This window comes from Hyaena hyaena, unplaced genomic scaffold (assembly GCF_003009895.1).
Source record: "Hyaena hyaena isolate Hyena2069 unplaced genomic scaffold, ASM300989v1 scaffold_287, whole genome shotgun sequence".
In the NCBI taxonomy this organism is placed as follows: domain Eukaryota; kingdom Metazoa; phylum Chordata; class Mammalia; order Carnivora; family Hyaenidae; genus Hyaena; species Hyaena hyaena.
The window spans coordinates 1,012,465-1,040,116 of record NW_024080919.1 but is presented as its reverse complement, the minus strand read 5'-3'; the positions used below and the strand labels follow the sequence as shown (position 1 = coordinate 1,040,116).

Sequence of the window (27,652 nt, the reverse complement as noted above, 5' to 3'; positions counted from 1 at the left end):
TGCCAGGTTTTTTACCTCCACGTTATTGACATTTGGGGCTACGTAACTTTGTGTCGTAGAGGCTGTCCTGTGCATTGTAGGATGTTAGCATCGTCCCTGATACGTAGCCACTAGCAACCCCCCAAGTTGTGACAACCAAAGATATCCCCAGACATTGCCCAGTGTCTCCCCAATGAGAACCACTATATACATATAATATTTACTAGCTGTTAGATTACTTTTGTAAATCACTGACACTCTTAAAGTCTGGCTGGTCCCCAAAAGTTCTGTTCTCATCTGACCACTTCTTTTTCTCATGTTGGACTTGTCTGAGTTGATTCACTGGATGAATATTAAGGTTGGTTCTTCCATTCTGGGTTAGTATCTGAACTTAGTCTCATGAGAGCTACATGATCTAGCTCTAGGCCAGCCAGCTGCCCTTGGGAACCAGTCTACGAGACTACATTGTGACTCTGCAGCAGTGAAGGCAGATTCTTTTCCCGTTCTTCTTTTGTAGCTATGAACCTCCCCCCCAGTTCCAAGATTTATTCCCACACGAACAGCACAGCTTTTTGTTCTATTCTTTTTTAGTTGTGGGGGTTCTTACATCAGTCATCTTCTCATTTTGTTTTATTTCCCTGCCTGGCCATAAGAAGATTTTGTAGAATTTTAATTGCTTCAGTTTCACAGAATAGACATAGATTTAATGTAAAGTTAATAGCAGGGTTGCTTTTTCAAAGTTTCATTCCTGACACTTAAGAATGAGTTTATGAGCCTTCTTCACTGATTTCTGGAAGTCTCTTTAGAGCGTATAAATGTAGTAGAGGCAGTGTGGTATAATGGGTAAAAGTCCTGAGGTTCAAATGCTGACTCCACCACCTGGGGCAGGTTACTTCCTCCCTCTATGCTTTGGTTGATTTTCCTGTCAGTAAGGCTTCTGTGAGCTGGCTTGTAATCAGCTTAGCCACTGAATATTAAATATCGTTAGGTTACTAGATTGATTTAGCTTGAAGGAAGGAAGACCTTACTTAAGGCGAGGCGGTGTGGTATAGCAAACACGCACATACAGATTTTGGAGGTGGTCAAATTTGGATTTGAATCCTAGCCCATTAACTCGAGGGTAGCTTGGGTAAGTGATTTCTTGTCGTTATTGTTGTTTGTGGAGGGAGGGGCAGGGAAGTGATTTAATCTCATTGTATTTCCTCACAGCAGCATTTTCATTTCCCAATATGTGATTTTAGCTCCCTTTTCCCAGAAAGAATTGAGGCAGACAAGTGCGATTTCTTTCAAACTTCTTCTCCCATACCTGCCTGGGTTTATTTTTGGTTCGGCTGAGAACGTAGGAGACTGTGTCTCTGTCCCCGCTCCGTGCTCTCCTGGCGTACCAGGCGTGCGTCTAACCTCATGCTTAGCCAGTGCGGCAGTTTTTATATTGCTTATCGTTCTTTCCCATGAGATAAGTTCTTTGCAGGTAGGATTTTCTCTTATCTTTGTCTCTCTATTACTCAATGCATAATGAGTGCTTAATAAGTGTCTTTTGAACAAAGGAATAAAAACTTATTTTAAACAAATTGCTGTGTATTAGATCCAGTTTATTAACTACCTATACAGAGCTAGACCTTTTACACATATCTTGAATTCTTTTTTTTTTTTTTTATGTTTTTATTTATTTCTAGGAGAGAGAGAGAGAGACAGCGTGAGCAGGGGAGGCTCAGAGAGAGAGGGAGTCACAGACTCCGAAACAGGCTCCAGGCTCCGAGCTGGCAGTCAGCACAGAGCCCGACGCGGGGCCCGAACCCACGAACCGCGAGATCATGACCTAAGCGAAAGTCAGACGCTTAACCGACTAAGCCACCCAGGCGCCCCTATACATATCTTGAATTCTTAACCATATGAAGTAGCTGTTGCTGGCCTCATTTTCTAGATTAGGAAACTAGGGGGCCGCCTGGGTGGAATAGTCGGTTAAGCGTCCGACTTTCGCTCAGGTCATGATCTCGCGGTTCGTGGGTTCGAGCCCCGCGTCGGGCTCTGTGCTGACTGCCAGCTCAGAGCCTGGAGCCTGTTTCAGTCTGTGACTCCCTCTCTCTCTGACCGCCCCCCCCCCCCCGGCTCACGCTGTCTCTCTCTCTCTCTCTCTCTCCTAGAAATAAATAATAAAAATATTAAAAAAAAAAAAAAAAAGAACTGTTGGACGTGCCCCGCTGAGTCTCCTCAGTTCAGACCATCACTCTGCTCCCCACACTATAATGGCATCCAAGTTTCCTCCTGGAAAATCAGATCAGTCACTTTACTAGGAGAGTAGCCACTCTCTTAATCGGTTGGATGGCTTAATAAGCCACAAATGGCTCATGGGTAGGCTTAGCTTTCAGTTTAATAGGGCTAGACTGTTCCTCGGTGAGAGCGTTCCTCCACCAAACCCAAGGTTGCAATCAATGGAAAGCAAAAATTCCTTAGGGAGGATCCATTCTTGGTTCCTGACCCACATATTCTGTGTGTGAGAGAGAACCATATGTTGGCTGCTAGTGCAGCACATAACCACGTCTTATAGTCCAGCCTCGGTGTTACAGGGTGTCATCTCCTAGCAGGTGCCCGAGCTGAGCCTTCTGTAGCCATTCACTGCTCTTGTCAAGCAGCTGCTTCTAAGTGAAGAGATACATGGTAAAAAAAAAAAAAAAAAAAAAATAGCACATTCTATGGCTCTGAGCCTATTGCCACACTCCCTGGTCTGATGTGATGTTGTATATGATTTTATGACAGTGAATAAGGCCTGGTGTAACCAAGGATGGTCAGAAGCGTTTCAGGCTGGTAACGCAACTCTGGCTTCTGTGAGGACAGGTGTCCCAAGTGGCTGTCTGATCCCCCTGTGGGATTGTGCCATAGTGGGGCTCAGTGTTGGTTTTTGCTGTTGAGGTTGGGCACTCAGCACTGACAAGCTAGATCATTACCAGTGTGAGGAAGGCCATATTGTTGAGCCCCTCTGTGCCCTTTTATCTGTATGGGGGGCAGGAGGTACACGGGAGGTTTATTTGTGCAGGAGCAGGAGGTCTAAGGGAAATCTCTGTAACTTCCCCTCAATTTTGCTATAACTCTTAAACTGTTCCAAAAAGTAGTGTTAATAAAAGATATAATAAAAGAAAATATAGTGTCTTGAGAGGGAAAGGGGTATAGTGTCATGTTAAATCACTGATTCTGGAATGAGACATTACTTCAAGTTCTGATTCCAGCAACTACTTGCTTCATGTCTTCAAGCAGTTACTTAGCCTCACTTTTTTTTTTTTTTTAATTAAAAAAAAAATTTTTTTATTTTTTAAATGTTTTATTTCTGAGAGAGAGAGAGAGGCAGCGTGAGCAGGGAAGGGTCAGAGAGAGAGAGGGAGACACAGAGTCTGAAGCAGACCTCAGGCTCTGAGCTGGCTGTTATCACAGAGCCTGATGCGGGGCTTGAACCTATGAACCTTGAGATCATGACCTGAGCCGAAGTCAGACGCTTAACCCACTAGCCACCCAGGCGCCCCTACTTAGCCTCATTAAATGTTGTTTGCTTACACATGAAATGAAAGTGACAATAGTATCTCCCATGGTTACTATGAAGATTAAATGTTAGCCCAGTCCTTGGCATATAGTAATAATAATCATCACTATTATTAGTATTAAAATATAAAGTTTAAAATAACGAGTTTATAAAAGTATGTTCTATCATCTTAACACACACGCACACACGTACACATAATACGGATATGTCAAAAATTCTCACACTCATGTTTTTAGGCAATAGAAAAAAGAATATATGCAAAATAATTGGTTATACATGTCTGTTGTGTACTAAGGTGATGTATATTTTTCTATATGCTTTTCTATACGTTTCTAATTTTTATGTTTGTATTCAGATGGCAAAAGTTACTTGTGATGAATTTTAAAGTGACTCAAGAAGGTAATTTTGCCAAATTTCATCACATAAAACATAGTTTTTAGCTTAGGGTTAGTCGGTCCTTGTTGATGAAATCAGGGAGTATACCACTATCAGCCAATGTAGTCTTTTTGAGAACTGAGGGTGCATTCAGTCAGGGACCATTGCAGTTCTGATACTAGGTTTATAATGATGATGGTGGATCTCAAGGTCAGCAAAACTGTTTTGTCATGGAGCCATGGAAACACAGACAGTGCCTAAAGACTAAAAACCTGAATACTCTGGGAGCGCCTGGGTGGCTTAGTCGGTTAAGCGTCCGACTTTCGCTTAGGTCATGATCTCGCGGTTCGCGGGTTCGAGCCCCGCGTCGGGCTCTGTGCTGACTGCCAGCTCAGAGCCTGGAGCCTGTTTCAGAGTCTGTCACTCCCTCTCTCTCTGACCCTCCCTGCTCACGCTGTCTCTCTCTCTCTCTCTCTCCTAGAAATAAGTAAAAAACATTAAAAAAAAAAAACCCTGAATACTCTGGAAATGGAGTGACACTAGTATGACATGATTCAGGAACCTTCTGTGTTTAAGCATCAGAAGCAAGCAAAGAAGCTTAAGCTGTGATTCATAGCACCGAAATGTGTGAATTGCTTTCGAAAGAGTGATTTCATTTTCTCAGATATTTCTTCACTTCTTCAGAATTTCTGATCCCATGAAGTTCAGCTCAGGTCACAGTGGAAAAGAAGTCCAGCTTTTCTTTCAGGTCTAATTGATTGATTGTCTCAGGATGCTCGTGAATTCTCAGAAGTCTGAGATCTGAGTTTGGTAAAATACCTTTAACAACTTTGTGCTGCTCAGTTGTCTAACTGGTTAAAATCTAACTTTCACAGTCAACTTCTGCTCCTTCCAAGTAATGCATAAATTGTCAAAGGTCAAAGGCATTAGAACAAAGAAATCCTACCTTGTCTACTTCGCCATGGGTCTGTTGAGCAAGCAATGGGTGATTGAGAAAGAGGTTGATATCCATAGGACTGGTCATATTACCACCTGATTATTGAGAGCCTGTCTACAGTGGGCTTTTATGTAGGACACAGATATTTTCATATTCTGTGCTATGTTGAAAAGTTCATCCAGAGACATCCGCAAACCCCTCCCCCTTTTTAAACTTTAAAAATTTTTATTAAAGGGGGGGCCCAGGTGGTTTAGTCAGTTAAGCTTCATTTCGGCTCAGGTCACGACCTCATAGTTCGTGAGGTCGAGCCCCGCGTCAGGCTTTGTGCTGAGAGTGCAGAGCCTGCTTGGGATTCTCTCTCTGCTTTTTTCTCTGCCTCTCTGTCTCTCTCTCAAAATAAACATTTTTAAAATTTTTTATTAAAAAAGGATGAAAAGTACATTTGGGAACATACTCTCCCCTCTAAAAAATTTTTTTTAATGTGTTTATTCATGAGAGGTAGAGACAGAACAGGATCAACAGAGGAACAGTGAGAGAGAGATTCACAGAATCTGAAGCAGCTCCAGGTTCCGCGCTGTCAGCAGAGTCTGATGCGGGGCTCAAACCCATGGACTGTGAGATCATGACCTGAGCCAAAGTCAGACACCTAACCAACTGACCCATCCAGGCGCCCCTATACTCTCCCCTTTAAAAAGAAATTTTGAGTCTTACTCTTTCCAACTCTTTCACCAGCAAGCCATCCAATAGCCACAGGCCACAAGTCAGCATAAATGTGTACCTTTGCATACATTTCTCCTGACCTCACGTGCACTGCCAAGAATTCTGCCCAGTGGGAATATTTCCCTTCACTCTTCTTTTAGGACCAGAGGGCAGGGCTACATTGTCTCTTTTCTGACTGGGGCTCGCACACCGTGCATTTCCATTCATAAATGGGTATGTCTTTTCCCTCCTCTGCTAACTGGTTGTCGGATGCTCTCCATGAGCATGAGTTGAGAGAGCTGACAAGGAAGATGCCGGAAGTACCAGGGGAGTTTGAGCCAGCTGTTCCTATAGTTTACTCGTGCTTTCCAGCCCTGCGCAGATCCAGTCGCGCTTTTGTACGGTCCAGTTTTGTGATACGGTGGGACAGAGAATACTGTTCATGATGGTTTCCCATGAGCAGGTATACAGTCTTTTCCTGAACCTAGTAGCAGGCCAGGGACCAAATGGACACAAGTTCCTGAGAGTACCGTAAGAGTCTGTAACTCTTACTCCTCTCTTGATGCTTGTTCGAGGCTCCTCACCCCGCCCCTGTCTGCCATGTCGTTTGTAGTACTAGTGGGTGTGCTAAGGCATAGCCCCAAGGGGTAGGGCAGCTTTTGTTGCTGAAGAGCCTTCTTTGGGATCAAGCCCCAGTAAAAACTGGCAGTCTCACAGGTTACCCAGTATAAAGGTCAGAGTAGCATTTCCAAATAATGAAATTCACTAGTTTTTACCTCTTTCTTACCGCGTATGGTGCCAGGTGTAGCAGTGTCTGACCTTAGACCCCTGGAACCTAGAAGCCATCCATGTGACAGACTCCTGAACTTCCATGGGGTTTATCCTCCATCCTCTGGCGTGTACCTGTGTCTTACAGAGGCATCCTGAGTGCTGCTTTCTGTTCACCACAACCAGTGAACAGTGCCATCAGTGTGCTGGACCAGTGTGGTGACCTGTGGGGTGCCGAGATGGTCAGGGCCCTTCCAGACCAGATTGTGGCTTGTGAATGGCCGCAAGTCCCTCTTAGGGAAGGTCTGGTGAAAGACTTATGGGACACACTTGTGGCATCTGTAGGATCACAGTCGTCGTCTATATTTAGTCCTTCTTGGTCGAATATGCTCTGAATGTACTCTCATATGTGCTCCTCAGACTTGTGCTGATAAAAACGTTTGAGATTCTGCAAATTTTTCAGTATAAAAGCAGACTCTTCCCAGAGTAGGCTTTGAATTTCTTTCTGTGCTGTTTTGGGGTCTGACTCGTGTTAGCGTGCAGCAGGAGCTAATAGGAATGCGTGGTGAGGAGAATTGGCATCCCCCTGAGTGCTACGCTCACTGCTTAATTGCCTACTATATACATGCACACTTCTGTGTCTCCTCGATACCTTGTATGAAACAACTTATCCTGCTTCCCAGCTCTTTCCCCCTTATCTATGCCACTTAATGTCATATATTTTTTAAATGTTTATTCATTTTTGATTGGGGGGTAAGAGGGAGACACAGAATCCAAAGCAGGCTCCAGGCTCTGAGCTGTCAGCACAGCCTGACACCAGGCTCGAACTCATAGACCGCCAGATCATGACCTGAGCCAAAGTTGGACACTCAACTGACTGAGTCACCCAGGCGCCCCAACTTAATGTCATATCTTAGGTCCTTTCCAAAGGCAAGACCTAAGGCACAGTGTTCTCCTGTAGCTCTCCTGTAGACCGTGCGCAGTAAGGCGCAAACAAGCACTCAGGCTCAGACAGTAGCAGCAGGGCCCACACACTCTGCATCCCACCTTCTCAGAGGACAAGTGTGGAAAGTGTAGCACTGTGATTTTCACCTTCGTCACTTCTGCAGCTGGAGAATGGGCTGATGTGGGTTTGGACAGGTTGGTGTGCCGTAGAAGAGCTGAGGCCCCAGCTGCTCTGATTCTGTAGCAGCAGAGTGCCGGACCCACGGGGCAGGGCGACAGTCCGCTGGAGGAGCCGGGGGGGCCGGCTGCACTGGTGTTTTCTGACAACTAATTCAACTGCATATAAATGTTCTTGACTGCACTTCCAGCATCAAATCTAGCAAAGCAGGTTTTCAGTTACCTCAAAGGAAGCACCCTTGTAATCAGTTAAAATTCACCCTACCTGAATATTCAGTGCCTAAGATAGATATTTGAAATCATTATTGAATATAATTTACTTACAATTATTAGGTCTGTCCGTGACTTCCTAAAATTAATCACCAAGGGAAACTGCCAAACTAATTCTTTAAAGAGTATTATTTGGTGTCAGTGGAGAGTATGAGCTGCCACATGTAGCAAATTACATCAGTTTGACATCTCGAGCCCTTTGTCTTTGGGTGGAATAATAATAGTAACATAATTGTGTTCTGTATGAAAATCTATAACATCTCTGGCCAGAGGTCCAGCACATAAGAATTATCCACAGTTATTAAAATGCAACACAACACAACACAGTGGTTAAGAGTCAAGACTCTGGAGCCACGTAGCCGGAGTTCAAATCCTGGATGGGCTATTTATATAACATCCCCATGTCTAAATCGTCTCACTTGTAAAACAGGAGCAAATAGTTACCTACTATATAACTATTACATATATACATGTGTACACGTATATACGTATATATACACATAGATACATATATATGTAACAGTTACATACTATATACATATGTACTATGTATACATAGTAGGTGTATAGTTACCTAATCTGAAGCAAGCTACACCTGTTCATTCTTGATGCAAAAAGTCTGAAAGACACACTTAGAGGGTGCCTGGCTGACTCAGTTAGAAGAGCATGTGACTCTAGATCTTGGGGTCTTGAGTTTGATCCCCACATTGAGTGTAGTGATCACTTAAATAAACTTAAAAAAAATAAAACAAGAAACACTTTTTAAAAATGCTGCTCTAGGGGCACCTCGGTGGCTCAGTCGGTTAAGGGTCCGACTTTGGCTCAGGTCATGATCTCTTTTCTTTCTTTTTTTTTTTTTCTAAATTTTTTTTTTTTAATTTATTTCTAGGAGAGAGAGAGAGAGAGAGAGAGACAGAGCGTGAGCAGGGGAGGCTCAGAGAGAGAGGGAGTCACAGACTGAAACAGGCTCCAGGCTCTGAGCTGGCAGTCAGCACAGAGCCCGACGCGGGGCCCAAACCCACGACCGCGAGATCATGACCTAAGTGAAAGTCGGACGCTTAACCGACTAAGCCACCCAGGCACCCCGGCTCAGGTCATGATCTCACAGCTAGTGAGTTCAAGCCCCGTGTCACACTCTGTGCTGACAGCTCAAATCAGATTCTGTGTCTCCCTGTCTCTCTGCCCCTCCGCTGCTTGTGCTCTGTCTTTCTCTCTCAAAAATAAATAAACAGAAAAAAAATTAAAAACCTGCTCTAAATCTATCAAAGTAGAGCCCTTTTAGGTGAAAGTTGTTCTCAGCCCCCATGAACTGTGGTGTATAAGCTCTGAGAATTTAGTATGGAAGACAGATGGGATGCACAGGTTTGATTTTCGTTGAGCTCTTGATAGGCCTGAGATCCTAAATCTCTAACCTGCTCTGAAACTTACGATCAAATGTAAATTCCTGCCAGAAAAAGCATACAGTGGGTCCTATAAATAAGGAATGATGGTATTTTTAAATTTTTTGCTAATCTGTGTTTTTTTTTTTCTTTCTTTTTTTCTGTTGGCTCAGGTTGCATGATGGAATTTGAATATTACCTCAAGAGGTTTTATGTTTTGGATTAGCTAACTGTGTTTGTCCTCTGCTGACTGTCTCTTCGGGCTCATTTTCTGGTGTCCATTTGAGGCAATAAACCCAAAGGGATCATACCATGGACCACAAGGAGAGCTGCCCCAGCGTCAGCATCCCCAGCTCGGACGAGCACAGGGAGAAGAAGAAGAGGTTCACTGTAAGTGTGAGTGTTACCACACGGGGCGTGCTGAACACCGAGAAGCTTCCATTTCTGCTTTTGTTCTTCCTTGACCCAGAACGTCCTCCCCATGCTTCCCCGTATCCAGATTTTACTTCCCTTTCACGTGATGTGCCCTCCAGTCTTCCCTGTGTGCTGTAAGGGAACACAGTTACCTTTTCAGATTTTTGCCTGTTTACCTGCCCTTTGGAAAAGCTTATGAAACTCTGATAGATCCTTTCACCAGAAAGTGTGCAGACACAATGATCTGCAAACAAGCGTGTGATTTTGCATGTAGTCAGGAGGTTAGTGGACTCCGGAAGTCACTGATCTTATGTTAAGAACCACTGTGTCAAACAAAACAAAACAAAAAAACCCACGGTCTTGAAATTTCCATAGTATCTTTCTTAACATTTATATTTTCTACCTCAATTTTTAAAAATTTTAATCCAGTATTTTACTTCTCTCTCTCTCTCTTTTTTTTTTTTTTTTTTTTACCTTAAAAGCAAAGTCCATTGCTAATTTTACTTCCGACCACTGTAGTACGTGCTGTGGAACTATAAAGAATACGCACAAGGAGTGTGTGCTGAGTCGTTGCGTCAGGGACTATTGCTGGAGAATAGCCACTTTTCTCATTAGTGTAATGAATGACACGTACAGAACTTAGTTCCAGTAGTCCTGTTAGTGTGTGTCCAGAGATGTCGTGCCCCCCCGCCCGCCCTGAAGTAACACCATTTATCTTGTTCGTAACTGACTCCTTGTAAGCCCTGCCTGCTGAGTAGTATGAAAAAACTCATTTAACCTAGTTCTCTTTAACACTTCGTTTGAGCTAAAATTTAAGCAGTTTTTTTTTTAAGTTAAAATGCTCAGGCTGTCTTCATTCTGCTCTTTCCCCCATATGAACACACGCTTCTCCAACTTGACGTCATGGTTTGTTGGTTTCACAGTACTTGTTAAGTCAGTGACGGACCTCACGGCGGCCAGCTGAAGGCTCTTATGTTCTCGTCATCCCTCTGGACTTTGCTGCTCCAGGTTTAGAGTGACTGATCTGGCGAACAGTTGACCTGATCGTTTTCTCGGCATCCATTGCTGGCATCTCAGTCAGTCACCTTACGTGTGATCTGTTCTTTGTTGGCTTGGCCGGAGTGGCGGAGATTGACTGCCGGTTCGGCGCCTCCTCGCCTCCCGATGGCTGTGGCGCCCCCGCGGCTCTGCTGTGCCTTCCACTGCTCCTGACTCGCCTGCCGGGTGGGTCCTTGGCAAATGACTTGCAACTCAGAGTTCATGTCACATGGGAAAATGGAGTTAAACTAAAGCCTTGGTCTGTCCAATCCAGTGTCCCTTCTTCACTGGGTGGGGCTGGAGTCCCCAGATGATACTTTTCTTCCAAAGTCCCAGCCAGGGAGCTGGAAACAGCCTCTGTCCTCCCTGTTTCACAAGCATACTCGCGCACCCTGCACCTAGGCCCAGAGCAGGGGCAGCATGTGTGGCTGGCCGTTTGCCTCTGCTCAGTCTCTCTGTTGCAGCAATATCTTTTTTTTTTTTTTAATTTTTTTTTTTTTAATGTTTTATTTATTTCTAGGAGAGAGAGAGAGAGACAGCGTGAGCAGGGGAGGGTCAGAGAGAGAGGGAGTCACAGACTGAAACAGGCTCCAGGCTCTGAGCTGGCAGTCAGCACAGAGCCCGACGCGGGGCTCGAACCCACGAACCGCGAGATCATGACCTAAGCGAAAGTCGGACGCTTAACCGACTAAGCCACCCAGGCGCCCCTGTTGCAGCAATATCTTAAGCGTTGTGCATTTATTCCACAGTCTTATAAGCAAGTTTTAGAAACATCACATTGATGGTAAACAAGGAGTCAGTATACCTTTGGTAAAATAGCGGAGCACGTGAAAGTTTGTTTTTCCTTCTCTCTCCTTATTTTCACCTATGAGCATTCTCTCCTTCAAGGGCATAACCTCCTGCCAAGTTCGATGGGAGTTTGTATACAGCAAATACAGGCAGTGGGTTATCTCAGGTATCCATTAACTTTTCATGGTAGAGGTATTTCCAGAGCACCTGGGTGGCTCAGTCAGTTGAACATCTGACTCTTGATTTTGGCTCAGGTCCTGATCAGGGTCTTGGGATCAAGCCCCGTGTTGGTCTCCGTGCTGACCGTGGGAGCCTGCTTGAGGTTCCTTCTCTCTCTCTCTGTCTCTCTGTCTCTCTCTCTCTCTCTCTCTTTCTCTCTTTCTCTCTGCCTACCTCTGGCCCCTGCATAAGCACTCACTCATTTCTAAAATAAAACAATAAATAAAAACCGAAAAATATATTTTTAGTACAGCTGCTTCAGCCTAGAACCTATGTGTGGGTTCTAGTCTTAGTCGTATTTGGGTAACCATGGGAAACCACCTTACCACACTAGGAAGTCAGCATAAATAATTCAAGAAGCTTGCAATCATCTGAACCTAAGTTTCTCATCCTTTGGTAGCAGTTCTGCTTGCTGTCCTCTCTGACCTTGAATGCTCTATAAGATAAATCGTTAGTTCAGTCTTGGAAATCTGGTGCAGCTTCACTGGCACCGTGACCAGTTCTTTATCCGCTACTTCCGCATTCTCTCCTTGTGAGCAGTTAACATCTCACAAACAAACAAATCTTACATCCAGTAGCTTCCTCTAAGAGAAAGTGATGCCTTTTGGTTAAGACCAGAAGAGCCATGTTAGCAGCCATCATCACATGTGGCTCGTGTAGGGTACCTGAATCCTCTTTTTCTCTTAGTCTAAGTAATACATCACTTACTCAGGTGACTGACACCAAAGACTTTGTTTCACATTCCAGGTGAGGCCTTATCCTCTTCTATGGAGGAATGTGGCTTTACATTCTGGGACCCCTCTCCCTGTGGCTCGTTAATGTGACCATATCTTACACAGTGCTACGGAGTTCATATGTTGTAATAACACAGTATCAGAGAGCTGCTTTCCTCACAGTATTTTCTCTAACTATGAACTTACGAATGTAGCTTCCAGTCTTTTATGGGAAAGGATGGTTTATACATATTTGTTTGCCCATATTCTAAAATAAACCTGGTTTACTCTAAGTTGTCTAATAGACTGGGGACAACTATTGTAAACCCAAAGCAACTCCCATCTCTATAATTCATACCCCAAGTCATACATCAGTGAGCCTTTCCTCAAATGCCTGGATTCTTATTTTTCTCCTTAGAATAACATAAGATCTTTGGGGACCCAAATCATTTTCTCTGTGTTACTGTGTTGACTTATACTCTGAGAGTATCTGTGGGATGAATTGTAAGCATCAATTCTGTGTTATAATTGTTGATGATTTGATACTGGTTCTGGTACATGAAGGGTTAGAAGATTTAAATTTTAGTCTCATAAGTCTATGAATTTGGGCAAGTTATTTGACTTTTTTGGGCCATCATTTCCTTATACATGTACTAGGGATTATCATATTTTTCTGCTTACTTCATAGGGCTGTTGACTATGGTTATATGAAATTATGTAGATGTGAAATTATTAAACATATGTAGGATGGTAGTAAGAAATTTGAAGATAGGTTTCTAGTCTGAAAAATAACTGTGTACAAGATGACCTGGAAGGAGAAGAACAAATAATTGAGTCTTTATGTGTCAAGCATCACTTTTGAAAATACTTCATAATTTCAGGATAATGATTACTGCTAGAAAAGAGAGGAAAGCGACATCAATTGAATCTATTATATTAGAAAAATTGGGAAAAATCTGAAACAAGAATGGCAAAGTGTTAGAATTCAGAAGTTCTAAATGAGTTCACAGATGCTCACTGTGTTATTGTTGGAAAACTATGGAAATGTTTCATAACATTTAAAAAATAAACTATCAGGAAGATGAAGTAGGTCTTTCTGCTGGTGCGCTTGTGTATTTTGGAGAATTGTGTATAAACATGAATGTCTGATATCAGTTTCATGAGTATGAAAACAAGTTATTTGCCTATTAAATAGCTAATGGGGTTTTTTTTGCAATTGAGTTTTGTTCTGCTATTTTTTATTTCCACAGGTTTATAAAGTTCTGGTCTCAGTGGGCAGGAGTGAGTGGTTTGTCTTCAGGAGATATGCAGAGTTTGATAAACTTTACAATACTGTAAGTAAATGTCAGTCTTAAGGATTTTTATTTAAAACTAGACATCTGAGGGGTGCTGTGGCCGGCTCATTCAGAAGAACGTGTGACTCTTGATCTCAGGATCATGGGTTCAAGCCCCATCTTGGGTGCAGAGATTACTTAAATAAAGCTTAAAGAAATTAAGAAAATAAAACAAAACACCTGAAAAAACTTGCAAATAAGAGAGATTTATTTGAGTGATTAAATAGTACTCATATAGACAAGCCAAAAAGGGTAAGAGATTCTTCAGAAGCATCCAAACTTTGGAATTGCTACAAAGAAGGCTAGAGAGAGGACTGTTGAGAAATCCAGATAAACTGTTGAAGGTACGGTAACTAGATGTCCAGCTTAAAATGCATCCTAGTGTCAGAATATTAGAAATAGATTCTGGGCATGTGGGTCACCTGGTTGGTTAAGTGCCTGACTCTTGATTTCAGCTCAGGTCATGCTCTCATGGTTTGTGAGATCGAGCCCTGCATCAGGCTTTGTGCTGACATGAAGAAACCTGCTTGGGATTCTGTCTCTCATTTGCTCTCTTGCTCTCTCAAAATAAATAAACTTTTAAAAAAAGAAAGAAAGAAATTACTTTACTGCCTCTCTGATAGCTGTTGATTGTCGTGTTGTTTCTGGTTAAATTGCTGTTACGAAAGTTCGTCAGAAGCCTCCCTTCCTCCCAGAGTTTCGTTCTTGGTTTGGAGATAAGTCTTCAGTTCCAGATTGTAAGTAGCTAAGTTGTATATGGACTTCCCTAAGTTCTGACAGCTACTGGAGGGTAGGGGGTGTGACATCATTAGTTATTTAAGAAACTAAAACCTGTATATTCAACGGGCTCCCGGGTGGCTCAGTTGGTGAAGCGTCCGACTTCGGCTCGGGTCATGATCTCTCAGTTCATGAGTTCAAGCCCCTTGTCGGGCTCTGTGCTGACGGCTCAGAGTCTGGAGCCTGATTCAGGTTCTGTGTCTCCCTCTCTCTGTCTGCCTCTCCCCTGTTCACCTCTGTCTCTTTCTCTTTCAAAAATAAACATTTAAAAAAAATTTTAAAAACCTGTGTATTCAAAATTCAGATATTAAATATTATTTTTAACCCAGTGTTTTTGTAATTACAAATATCTCTAAAGTAGGAAGCAAGAGCACCATGGTCATTATAGCATATCAGGCCAGATCTGTGCAGGGACCAGTGTCTGTGGAGACTGGCCTCTCGTCATGCGTACCTGAGAGGCTGAAGAACACCACCTGAGTTGGTCGTTACAGACTCCAGATTATTAAGATAGCTCTGGATTCCAGTTTTTTCTTGCCTAATAATAGGAGTTTCCTTCTGTCATTATTTAATAAATGGTAGATTACCAGGCATCCTTCAGAAAGAATTGTTTCATATTTAAGGTAATTTTTTCCCCAATTTTCTTAACCCTGTCTCTTGATTTTAAAAATAGGATTAAATAGATACAGAAGTCTGTGACTTAACATTTGTAAGATACTTTATTATTTTTTTCAAGTTTGTTTATGTTGAGAGAGAGAGAGAGACAGGGAGAGAACGAGTGGAGGAGGGCCAGAGAGAAAGGAGGACAGAGGATCAGAAGCGGGGTCTGTGCTGACAGCAGAGAGCCTGATGTGGGGCTTGAACTCCTGCACTGTGAGGTCATGACCTGACATAAGTCCACTGAGCCACCCCAGCACCCCCCGCAAAATACTTATGGGGGAAGTTAAGTGTATCTCAGTTAAGAGATAAATTACTACCTAAATGACCAGAATGAATCAACTGTTGTCTAACTGTACAACATCCCATGTTTTGTTAAGTCATGAAAGTCTCTGTTTAGCATTTCACTGTGTCTGTATTTCTTTCAAATAATATTCAAATGCTTTGCTAGTTAAAATTGAATTCTTTTTCAATGTAAAATTAATACATATTCTAGAAAACCTGGAGTATGCAGGAAAATAAGTATTTAAACTTAAAAATCACCTAAGGGGTACCTGGGTGGCTCAGTCAGTGAAGGGTCTCACTTTGGCTATGGTCACGATCTCTTGGTTCACGAGTTTGAGCCTCGCTTTAGACTCTGCTGGCAGCTCAGAGCCTGGACCATGCTTTGGATTCTGTGTCTCCCACTTTCTGCCCCTCCTCCACTCACATTCTGTCTCTCTTTCTCCCTCTCAAAAAATAAATAAGCATTAAAAAATTTTTTTAATCACCTAAAATATGTTGCTACTCAGAGATAACTGTCGTATTTTTACTATGTATTTTTGTTCTTTTTAATTTTTTTTTTTATAATTTATTTATTTTTGAGACAGAGAGAGACAGAGCATGAGCAGGGGAGGGTCAGAGAGAGAGGGAGACACAGAATCTGAAACAGGCTCCAGGCTCTGAGCTGTCAGCACAGAGCCCGATGCGGGGCTCGAACCCACGAACTGCAAGATCATGACCTGAGCCAAAGTCAGACACTTAAGCAACTGAGCCACCCAGGCACCCCTGTATTTTTGTTCTTTAAGTTTTCTATAATACTTATGTAACTAAACTTTATATACATGTATTTTAAAGTGCTTGGTCAAAGGATATTGAGACAGCATTTTTTACCTTTGAGACAAAATAATACCCAAAAAGAGTTTCTACATGAAGATCTCTTCTGTAATGTTGAGTGATTAAACAAACAAAAAAAAAAGTTTATGTTGGAGGCTGGAGAGGAGTTGAATTGCCAGCTCTCGTTGAAATTCTTGGATACCTTTATATACATGATCAGCATTTTTTGAGGATTGTACACATTTGACCATAGCTATTATGGTGGTAACATAACACACACACAGATAGTTTATATAAACTTCTTAGAGAAATAAGATCAAATTTTGTTCAGTGAACTACTAATACCTGAAAATCTGAGACTTCTTTCTGTGTTTTGATAAAATTATATGGGCCAGAATTGCCTTCTAAGTGTGTTCCCTTCTGTAGAACTGCTTATAAGAAGGAGGAATGTCAGAGACGTCGGCTGACAACCCAGCAGCCTGGAGATGTGCGTGAGGGAAAAGCCGTCCTCAAGCCGTGATGGTTTCATGACTCAAGTAGCTACAGATTAATTAAGTAGAGTGGTAATATCTGTGTATCTTTACGTATAAAGGTAAAGTAGGACAGTTTGGGGGCACGCTCCCCCACCACAATCACTTTCATTCTCTTTTCCCACCATACACCCCATCTTAAGCTTTTGTGCAGAAAATTTTCCTTAATATATAGTTGTTTTTATCCTTCTCCCTCATTTTTCTTGTATTTCTCTTCCTTTTTTCTTATTTCCCCATTTTCTTTGTCTGCCCCTCTCTCTCTGTATCCCCTCTGATTCTGCCTCCTGTGGTGACAGGCAAAGCAGAAACCATGGGAATGGTCCCGTTGTGGTCTTTGAAGCCACAGAAGGGAAGTTAAACCTGGCCTGGATTTCCCCACGTTTGAAAACACAGAGTCTTTCCCTGTGCTCCTTTTAGAGTAAAGAAGAAACAAAAAGTAAAATATCCAATCTGTAAACGTTTTGTTCATATAAATGTATTTTTATGCGTGTAGTTTGCATTTAAAATTTTTGTTGTAGAAATTGTTAACCACATACGGAAGTAGAGAGAATAGTACAAACACAGAAGATAGTATAATGTGCCGTCCAGCTACAGCAGTTACAGACCCATGGCCGTTCTGGTTTCATCTCTGTCCCCGGCCAGTCCCCTGTGGTGTGAAGCAGGTTTCAGACTTTGTATCATTTCATTTGTAAATATATTAGTATACATCTCTAAAAAGATAAAAGTTCTTTTAAAAATACAGCGTACAATGATCACATCTGAAACAATTAACAGTAACATCTTAGTATTAAATATTTAGTCAGTGCATATGTGACTGGTTGATAAATCTATAAAGTGTTTTTTGGTCACTGAGTTTCCCTGTCCACCTCTCTTTTCTTTCCTTTACAGTTTTTTGTTGAAAAATCAGGGTCAGTTGTCTACAGATTTTTCAGTCTGGATTCTGCTGACAGCATACTCATGGTGTAGAGTGATTAATACATTCTTCTATTCTTTGTATTTCCTGACAGTTGGTAGGTAGATACATAGCTTATGTGTGTACATGGTTTTTAGACATCAGACTTAAAATAAAAATGAGTGTTAATCCATTTTTATGACTTTACTGCCCGACATTTAATGTCTCCAGGCCCAAGTTGTTCTTTGGGGATAAGCAAATCTGATAAATGAATGTATTACAGTATTAATGAGGGGAAGGCTAGAGCAGAGGATATTGAAAACAAAATTGATCAGCTTTCTTAGAAAACGGTTGTCAGTCTGTTCATATGGAAAGAACGTAAAGGTCACAACTTCTCTTGAGGTAGTAAATGGTGAGTAACATGTATTTAAAGCTTATACTCCAGGTTCTCGTCTAAGCGCTTAATATAAATGATTTCCTTTAAGACTGAACAGATCTGTAAGGTAAGTGCTAAAAGCATCTCCCATTTTCCACAAGAACACTGAAGCACAGAAATGTTAAGTAACTTATCCAGGGTCACAAAGATACTAAATGTTCTCTTGGGACAAAATAGAATGATTAGTCAGACTAATTATATTTTATTAGTATAATTTAATATTGTATATTTGATCATGATATACTTAAAAGTATGTCTTATTGATGGAATTTCTTTTTTTTTTTTTTAAATGTTTTTATTTATTTCTAGGAGAGAGAGAGAGAGACCGTGTGAGCAGGGGAGGGTCAGAGAGAGAGGGAGTCACAGACTGAAACAGGCTCCAGGCTCCGAGCTGGCAGTCAGCACAGAGCCCGATGCGGGGCTCGAACCCACGAACCGCGAGATCATGACCTAAGCGAAAGTTGGACGCTTAACCGACTAAGCCACCCAGGCGCCCCTATTGATGGAATTTCTTGAAAATCAGAGTATAATTTCTTTTGGTGCATGTGTATCTAGAAGTCTTAGAAAATTAAATTCAGATAATGTTATTTTTTAAATTTCTAGTTAAAGAAACAATTTCCTGCTATAGCCCTGAAGATTCCTGCCAAGAGAATATTTGGTGATAACTTTGACCCAGGTAAGCAATAATTTTATACACCTGCCATAGTGATGGTTAGGTTAAAGTTTGAAGAAGTAGTTAAGGTGTTCATTGTGCTACATAGTAGTACAAGATTTCTCAAAGCTAATTGATCTCATGTTCTATGAAACTAATACTTCAGAAAGGTGCTTTCTGTGTACCAGGCATTGTTTTAAACACTTAACATGTTTTAAATGATTCAGTGGTCACAAAAATCCTTTGAGGCAGGTATTCTTACTCTCGTCATCACTATTCTATAGGTTAGGAAACTGAGGCACATTTAGATTAATAGCCCAGAGTCACAGCTGTTAAGTGTCTTACTTATAAGTTAATTCAAGCAGTCTGGCTTCAGGTAAATTTATTGATCATTAAGGATAATTTGAGTACATTTTCTAACCATAAAGGACATTCTTTGTTACATCCAGACCCATTTATTAAATATATACTCCGTACACAGCACCCTGCAGGCCTCTGAATGGGATACTAAGATATTGTCCTATTATTTACGCTTAGGGAGCCTCATGACACGTAGATCTCAGGAGTCTGGAGCTATATGTCTGAAGCCTCAAGCCTGGAAATTTTTTCACTAGAATCCGTAATATCAGTCCAGGTCACAAATGGCTGCATACAGAGAGACAGAAGGTTCCTTATCCGCCAGATAATCTCCTCATGCAGATGAGAAGAGCCATCTGTCCGTGCCCCGGGTGAACCCCGAGCTAGAGTGCAGTCCATCCTCATCTCCCCTACATCTGTCATTCATTTGCTTATACCCTTGTAACCCATTACACTCTTGGTCCCTTTCATGTGCGCTTTCTTGCGTCCCTGCTCAAGATAGAAGCTCTCATACCACTTGTCCTAACTGCGTCCTCTCCGCAGCTTAGCCTTATCTCATTTCTTTCCCTCAGGCCTTTGCACTGTGCCCTGTGGAATTCTGTCCATGACTGACAGACTCCCCTTTATCCTCCATCTTTTTCATATTTCTTTCATACTCTTGCTTTAATTAAACTTAGTTTTTTCCCCTGCGGCTGCTGGATTATCCCCGGGAGCCCTCACATCTGGAGACTCTTAATTCTTTTATACTTTATGAACCTCAAGATTGGAAAGGGTTCTCACTTTCCGTGTTATGTGTAGAATTTTTTTCTCTTGGGAGTATTTAGCACACTTTATTGTCATTGCCATTCTGTCTTGTCTGGCTGTAGATTTTATGAACATTGGTACTTTGTCTTTTTTACTGATTTATAGTGCCTTGTAGATCTTAGGTTTTTAGTAAATATCACTTAAATACATGAACTGATTAATAAATAGTAGCAAATAAAAAGGAAAAAGAAAGCAAGAGAAGATTGAGTCACTACAGCAAAGCCAGATAGTACTTTCTGTAGAATCGATTCTATAGGCCAGTGCCTTTGGACTAATTTTGCATTTAGCTGCAGAACGCTTAAGTCCCAATGACATCTTCCACAGAAGATGACATGTGTAGAACAAATAAAAATGAGGCTGCTCTGTTGGTGCAGGAGTAAAGTATATCTGTGGAGCACAGGTTGAAAACATCATCATGGGTAACATGTGGGTCTTAGAATTATTTGGGTGAAGTGAGTATGAAACAATGTGAAACTGACTGTATCATACAGTAGGCATAGCAGAGAGAAAGACAGGATGGAGACTGGGAACGTGGGGAAGGGACTGTTCCAGCAGTCCTCACATCAGATAATCACAACCAAGACTAGGGTGGAAACGGACTAACACATATGCAGGAATTCTTTTAAGGAAAAATCTATAAGAAATCTTGGTGATTGCTTAGGTAAGGGAGATATAGAGAAGAGAATAAGAGATAATTGAGGTGTCAAGATTGGGTGAATAAGAGAATTAATTAATTTGAAGTGGCAGAAGGACATCTGAGGAATTGAACTGAGGAATGAAACATGTGTTACTGAATGGAGACTTGAACTTGGGCTGGAGTTCTGGAGAGCCCTTAGTTGAATCCTAATGATAGAATCATTCCATTTTTATCAGGGGAAGAAGACAAAGACCTGCAACTTCCTTCTTCAAGGCAAAATCCTGGATAGAATGTCCTGTAGTATTTATGTTTTGGTGGATTAATTTGATACTAAAAAATAGATTTTTGTTGAAGAACAATTTGAAATTGATAGGGAGTATATTGTATATGACTTGGCAACAGTGTAATAGACCATATGTCACAGAGATCCAGAAAGCTCTTTATTGGGGAGATCAAATCTAAGCCATACTCAGACAATCACAGAGTGACGAGATGCTCATTTAATTAGGCTTTAGGGAAACAGGCATGTTTTGCTGGTGGGAATGATGTGGTATAATCCAAATTGTGTGGTATTTACCAAAACCGTAAAAGCATTTCACTGTGACCAAGAAATCACGTTTCTAGGAATCTGTTCCAGAGATAAAGTGCATATGAAATGATGTGCATATAAGACTGTTTATTGTGCATTATTCTTAACAACAAAAACTGGAAACAACTGAAAGGTCCTAACCTTGGAAATGATGCAGCTTTAAAAGAATGAGGAAGCCCTTTGTGCATTACAGTAGAGTGATCTGCAAAATACATTTTTCAGTGGAAAAAACAAAGTACAGATGTGTATAGTGTATCTTTTTTGTATTGGAAAGGGCATAGGGATTCAAAAGGAAATAATGGAAAATGGAAAAATGGAAAAATCTTCCATGGAAAAAATGGAAGAGTAAACTGAACAGCTGAAAACTAGTGACTTTAAGGAGTGGGAAGAGGCCAGGGGTAGGCAGATGGGAGAGAAGTGAGATATCCTTGAATAAGTCTTGTTTATGGCTTTGACTTTGGAATCATGTGCATGTTTTAAACATATTTAACAACAAAAATACACTAATAAAGTGATCTTTAGCAGTTAAACTGAAGGGAAAAACCTAACTCTGTTTTGATTGGTAGTGTAAACACATGGAGAAAAATTAACCTTAAATGACTTCAAAACATAGAATTCTTACCTTATATTCCTCCTGAGATGTATCCTAAGAACAAAAAAAGTGCACAGAAATTTTCACTCTGCGTTCAGCAGTCTTATTGTTATAATATGAAGTTGTTATTTTGTAATTATGTTATCTCACGGGAACCAGTTTTTAGCAGAACAGGAAAGATAGAAAAAGAAATTTTAATAAAAATCTTATAATTTTTAGCTTAATTTGGAAATATAGTATGAAATCATGATGTATTTTTTCATTTTTCTAAATACTTATTTTAGAGAGAGACACAGAGCGCCAGCGGAGGAGGGGCAGAGAGGGAGGGAGACACAGAATCCACAGGAGGCTCCAGACTCTGAGCTGTCAGCACCGAGCTCGACGTGGGGCTTGAACTCACATACTGTGAGATCACGACCTGAGCCAAAGTTGGATGCTTAACCTACTGAACCACCCAGGCGCCCCATGATTTATTTTTTTTCTAAAACAACGCATATTCCTTAGCTCTCACCTTGGGAAATGCCTGAAACAGTAACAAGTAGCAGTGAACATTCGTAGCGTCTGGATTGTAATCTCCCAAATACTGTTTCCCCCCTTAAAGCAACCAGAGTCCATGGAAAACAGTGATTCCACATCTGGGGCAAGAAGTACCCAGGATGGTCCTACGACGTCTTGCCTGAACGCAGAGAGGCCGTACAAGATTACTAAAGTTTTATCGAAGGATGCAGGAGCTCCCTTGATGGGGCTTTCACTGGCCAAAGATGGAAGTTAGAGCACGAAGAAAGAATCTGCCGTTAACTTACTGAATGCTTGGCAGCCATTGTGCGGAGCTTTTCCATACATCTCTCTTGAGTTCTTATGTTTGTAGCCTAAGAGCATGTCTCCATCTTCTTTTTTCACTTCTTTATTCTGGTGGTTGCCAACCTCTATAAAATAAGTTTTAACATATTTGAAGGTGGTTTTAAGGGTTGTTTCTGCCTATACTTTTCAAAGTTAAAATTTCATTTTTAGTTTAAGGATCTTTCTGTAGAGTACAGAGAGATAGCTATACTAAATGGTTTAATATCAAGCCTTTTGCCAATAGGATCCCAAGGTCAGTATATAAACTACATTCTGGGTTTTTTTGAAGCTTAAACAAAAGTTTATTTTATCATAATTATTTAAAAAAGAGTACAGGGTAACAAAATCAGTGTGAATCTAGTAAGAAATAGGGCATATGAATTTTAGAATCTATGAATGTTAGAATATAATTGCTTAGTATTTTATTTATTTACAAAAACATCAGTTAACTTCCTCTCATTACACTCGTGTTAAGGGCTAAAGATAAATGTTTTTTAAAGGCATGACACTGAAATGGCTTACATAGAACCACTTTGGGGTGCCTGAGTGGCCCAGTTAAGCATCCGACCCTTGATTTGGGTTCAGGTCATCATCCCACAGTTTGTGGCATTGAGCCCCATGTTGGGCTTCATGCTGATAACACAGAGCCTGCTTGGGATTCTCTCTCCGTCTCTGCCCCTCCCCTGCTCGCTTGTACATGCTCTCTCTCCCTCTCTCTCTCTCAAAAAAAAAAAGTTAAACCATTTTTATTTCTCACTTGTAACCTTTACTAATTTAAGAGAAATAGGTTCATACAAGATAAAAAGACAATTCCCCAGTATTATTCTAGTCTTTGAGTTCTTCTGAGGCCTAGACATCATACCCAGCTAGTTCTTTCTAAGACTTGATGTAGATACCAGTGCCTTCCGAAATTTTTCCTGAACACTAGTCTCTAGGTAGGGTTGGGAGCCTCTTCTCTGCTCTCATAGCAGCTTTTGAAATCTCAGTTCACTCGGTGGGGCTTGAACTCACGGACTTGAGATCATGACCGGAGCTGAAGTCGGATGCTTAACTGACTGGGCCACCCAGGTGCCCCTGCCTCTCCAAGTTTGGTAATGAGTCTATTTAGAACCAAAAATAGGCATTTCTTCAGAGAGTTTTCTTTTGGGAGATATGTTTTCTGCTTGATTTTTATAATCATTGTATTTGTAGATTTTAAAAAAATATATTTTTAAGTATTTCTTATTGTATATCAAGAAACATGGGGGCGCCTGGGTGGCTCAGTCAGTTAAGCATCTGACTTCGGCTCAGGTCATGATTCGCGGTTCGTGGGTTCGAGCCCCGCGTCGGGCTCTGTGCTGACTGCCAGCTCGGAGCCTGGAGCCTGTTTCAGTCTGTGACTCCCTCTCTCTCTGACCCTCCCCTGCTTATTCTCTCTCTCTCTCTCTCTTTCTCGGAAATAAAACATTAAACAGTTTTAAAAAAAGAAACATGAATTAAGAAATAGCTTCCTTGAGCGAAATAAGTCAGGCAGTGAAGGACAATTATCATATGTTTGCACGTATAGGAGGATTAGGAGGAACTTAACGGAGGACCATGGGGGAGAAGAAGGGGGAAATGGTGGGGGAGAGGGAGGGAGGCAAACCATGAGAGACTCTTGAATACTGAGAACAAACTGAGGGCAGATGGGGTGGGGGGAAGGGGAAGGGGGAGATGGGCATGGAGGAGGGCACTTGGGGGATGAGCACTGGGTGTTATATGGAAACCAACTTGACAGTAAACTATTTAAAAAAAAGAAACTGTCAAAAATAAATAAATAAACATTAAAAATTTAAAAAAAAAATAGCTTCTTGGTCAAAATTCACTGTCTTGTGCTTGTTTACTCTTATCTAACTGTATGGATGATAATTACATAGTCTGTCATAAATAACCCTAATAGTTTGTCTCTTTTAACAGATTTTATTAAACAAAGAAGAGCAGGACTGAATGAGTTCATTCAGAACTTAGTTAGGTATCCAGAACTTTACAACCAGTAAGTAATTTTTATTGTTTTGAAGAGGTGCTAAAACCAAACCTAAGAATATTGAATAAGCTACTGATGTAGATTTTATACGTTCTGTGGAAGTTACTGTGTTGTATATGTTTGTAAAATCATCAAGCAGTTTCCCCTGCTGTTCTTAATCTCCTTTTCCTCCCATCAACTCCAGGCCCTAGTTCTTTTCTCTCTTCTTTCTGTACTTGTATTAGTTTTGTAGATTAAACTTAAAAGAAACTTGCATAGTACATAGTTAGGCATTTTTCTAATTATATTTATTCATGTTATATTTATACATGCATTCAAAAAGCATTTGTTAAATCACTATACTGTACACCTGAAACTAATATTACACGGTAATGTTGACTAACTGGGATTCAGATAATAATTTTTTTTTAACATTCATTTTTGAGAGGGAGAGAGAGACAGAGTATAAGTAGGGGGAGAACAGAGAGAGGAGACACAGAATCTGTGCTGTCAGCACAGAGCCTTATGCGGACCTTGAACTCACAGGCCACAAAATCATGACCTAAGCTGAAGTCAGATGCTTAACCAACTGAGCCACCCAGGCGTCCCCAGATAAAGCCTTTTTTAAAAGCATTTATTGAGTACCTGCTGTATGCATTTGTATATAAGGAGAACTTTCCAGAGGCACAGGCTAGTCTAGTGGGAGAAACAGACATATAAACCAGCAATTAAAGGTAGGAAAGTTTTATGATAGAGGTGTTAGAAGGTAACGGAGAAAATCGTGGCCAGCTTTTCTTAGAAGGAGGTCAAGCAAGGCTTCCTGGAATTTAAAGGGTGCGCAGTTGTTCAGGAAAAGATAGGGAGAGCATCCAGGCAAAGAGGGCAGAATCTACAAAGAGCCTGACATGTTCAGGATACTTATGTGTTTATATATCATGGTGACTAGAACACAGCAGGTTTTCAGAAAGGAGATGAGACTGAAGGAGTTGGCGAGGGTCATGCACACATGCCACCACTCCTTGTTTCACCTGGGGCAGTGTTCTGACCCAGGCCGGACCTCCAGGCCTTCTCAACACAGCATTCCCGGTAGCCACTCAAACCCAAAGGTGCTTTCCTGGCCCTATGTGTGTCTCCCATTGGTGAGTTTAAGCTTTCTGCTGTAAGTCAGCAGCTCCTGATGAGGTCAGAAGGGTGGGCCATGTCAGAAATACCTACGAACATATAGGTAGATCCATGGTTTGAGATGTGTGTTCATTTTTGAGTTTGGTAATTTGTGGGTATTCATTATATTTATTATTTTTAATTTACATATGTTACTTGCATTGTTTTATATGTATAAAGTATTATGTTCTAAGAAGTAGAGGGGATAAAGTAAATTTCTGGGGAGCTTGTCCCATTGCTCACCTGTCTGTGTAGACATGAAGGTTACCTTATGGACAGTGATGCAAACATGACACACTTTAATAGTCTTTTCAGAATCACAGCCTGAAGGACTGTATATTTAGCGGTTGTTCTAAAACCAGTGACTACCGTTTGTATATTTCTTCACAGTATAATTATTGAGGGCTTCTACCATTCTGAGCAAGTCCTCTGACCTCTTTTTCTAACTTAATTTAATTTACTAAATTAGTAAAATACTAAAACTGAATCCCCTCTGACCAAGGTCTCCTACCCAGTGCTTTGGACTTTCCCTCAGTGCTCACAGGTGGGACAAGGTCAGGGAGGGATGTGGTCCCTGTGGTGACTCTGAGGCTCGCCGGTGCACTGAGGGCAGGTGCCTCTCCATTCTGAGCCTCAGCAGGGAGCCAGCACAGAATTAGCGAGGATCCTTGAACTCAGCGTTTGTACATCTGGTCTTTTCATCAGCAAAGAGCCTTTTGTGATTTAGCTCTCTGTAGAACTATTTTTTTAAACATTATGCCTTTGCCCCAGGACAAATTCTGTATCTTCAACTTAGATCCATACCTCTGATCTTTAATTTTTGCTGTATGCACTTAGAGTACTTCAAATTGGCATATTAGTGGCTTGTTTGAAATAAAATTCATACATTGAGAGGTTGAATTTGTCTTCTTTGAGTCTCACATGGAATAAGTATAGAATAAATGGTGGTGACGGATATTATTTCTCTTACTCAGAACTTCTAATACTATAAAGTTCTAAATATCCGTCCTGGATCTGGAAAGTAATATTATAAAAATGTTACATTTGGTATTAAAATTCACCTAAAGCAAATTGATTATATTAATTTTAAGTATACAATTAAAGTACACATACCGTAAAATATACAGTTCTTAAGTATACAACCCAATGGATTTATACATACGTATACAACCTGTAACTACCACCATTCTATTTAAGGTTGAGGACATTTCCAGTACTTCAAAAATGAGTAGCCATGAGCTTTTTCAAACTTAACTTTTAACTAATGTTTTCTTTTTATTAAAAAATGACATTTCATATTTTCTGAATCTCATCTTGGTATTAACAGGGTTTTGCTAGTTTTCACACTTTTCATCTAAACATCAAACTATAAAATAATACTTAAGATTTAAGAGAACAAGAAGAGCCAATCGTCAAGTGTATTTTGAACACCTGCTTATTCCCAGTTAAGGAAATGTACTTTAAGAATACTTCTACTTGAGGTGCACCTGGGTGGCTCAGTCGGATAAGTGACCAGCTTCAGCTCAGGTCATGATCTCACAGTTTGTGAGTTTGAGCCCCACATCGGGCTTTGTGCTGACAGCCACTGGTCTCTGTGCTAGAGCCTGCTTTGGATTCTGTGTGTTTCTCTCTGCCCCTCCCCAAACTATGCTCTGTCTCTCTTTCTCTTTCAAAAATAAGTAAACATTAAAAAATTTTTTAAAAAAATACTTCTACTTGATGAAGCGGCTGGCTGGCTCAGTCAATGGAGCGGGTTGGGGTTGTGAGTTCAAGCCTCATGTTGGGCGTAGAGATTAACTTAAAAATAAAATCTTTTACAAAATAGAAGAAAATACCTTTACTTGCTTCTGTTAAAACAAATTCATTAAGGGGTGCCTGGGTGGCTCAATCGATTAAGCATCGGACTCCGGCTCAGGTCATGATCTCACGGTTCATGGGTTCGAGCCCCACGTCGGGCTCTGTGCTGACAGCTCAGAGCCTGGAGCTGCTTCAGATTCTGTCTCCCTCTCTCTGACCCTACCCTGCTCATGCTGTCTCTCTCTGCCACAAATAAATAAAGACATTTTTTAAAAACTTCATTACAGTTT

At 41.1% G+C, this 27,652-nt stretch overlaps 1 protein-coding gene across 6 annotated transcripts in view; it reads left to right on the top strand.

Moving 5' to 3' along the window:
• The window catches only part of LOC120241682 (serine/threonine-protein kinase Sgk3), a 134,874-nt gene that overhangs the window by 67,463 nt on the left and 39,759 nt on the right, over nucleotides 1–27,652 (top strand). For 5 of the 6 annotated variants that reach the window (XM_039246981.1, XM_039246980.1, XM_039246985.1 and 2 more), the window contains 4 exons: nucleotides 9,235–9,457; nucleotides 13,485–13,568; nucleotides 18,556–18,628; nucleotides 24,359–24,434. In XM_039246981.1, coding sequence (XP_039102912.1) covers nucleotides 9,374–9,457; nucleotides 13,485–13,568; nucleotides 18,556–18,628; nucleotides 24,359–24,434 — 317 coding nt within the window. In that variant the 5' untranslated portion in view covers nucleotides 9,235–9,373. The remainder of the gene's footprint in view (nucleotides 1–9,234; nucleotides 9,458–13,484; nucleotides 13,569–18,555; nucleotides 18,629–24,358; nucleotides 24,435–27,652) is intronic. The other variant, XM_039246984.1, reaches the window with a different exon arrangement.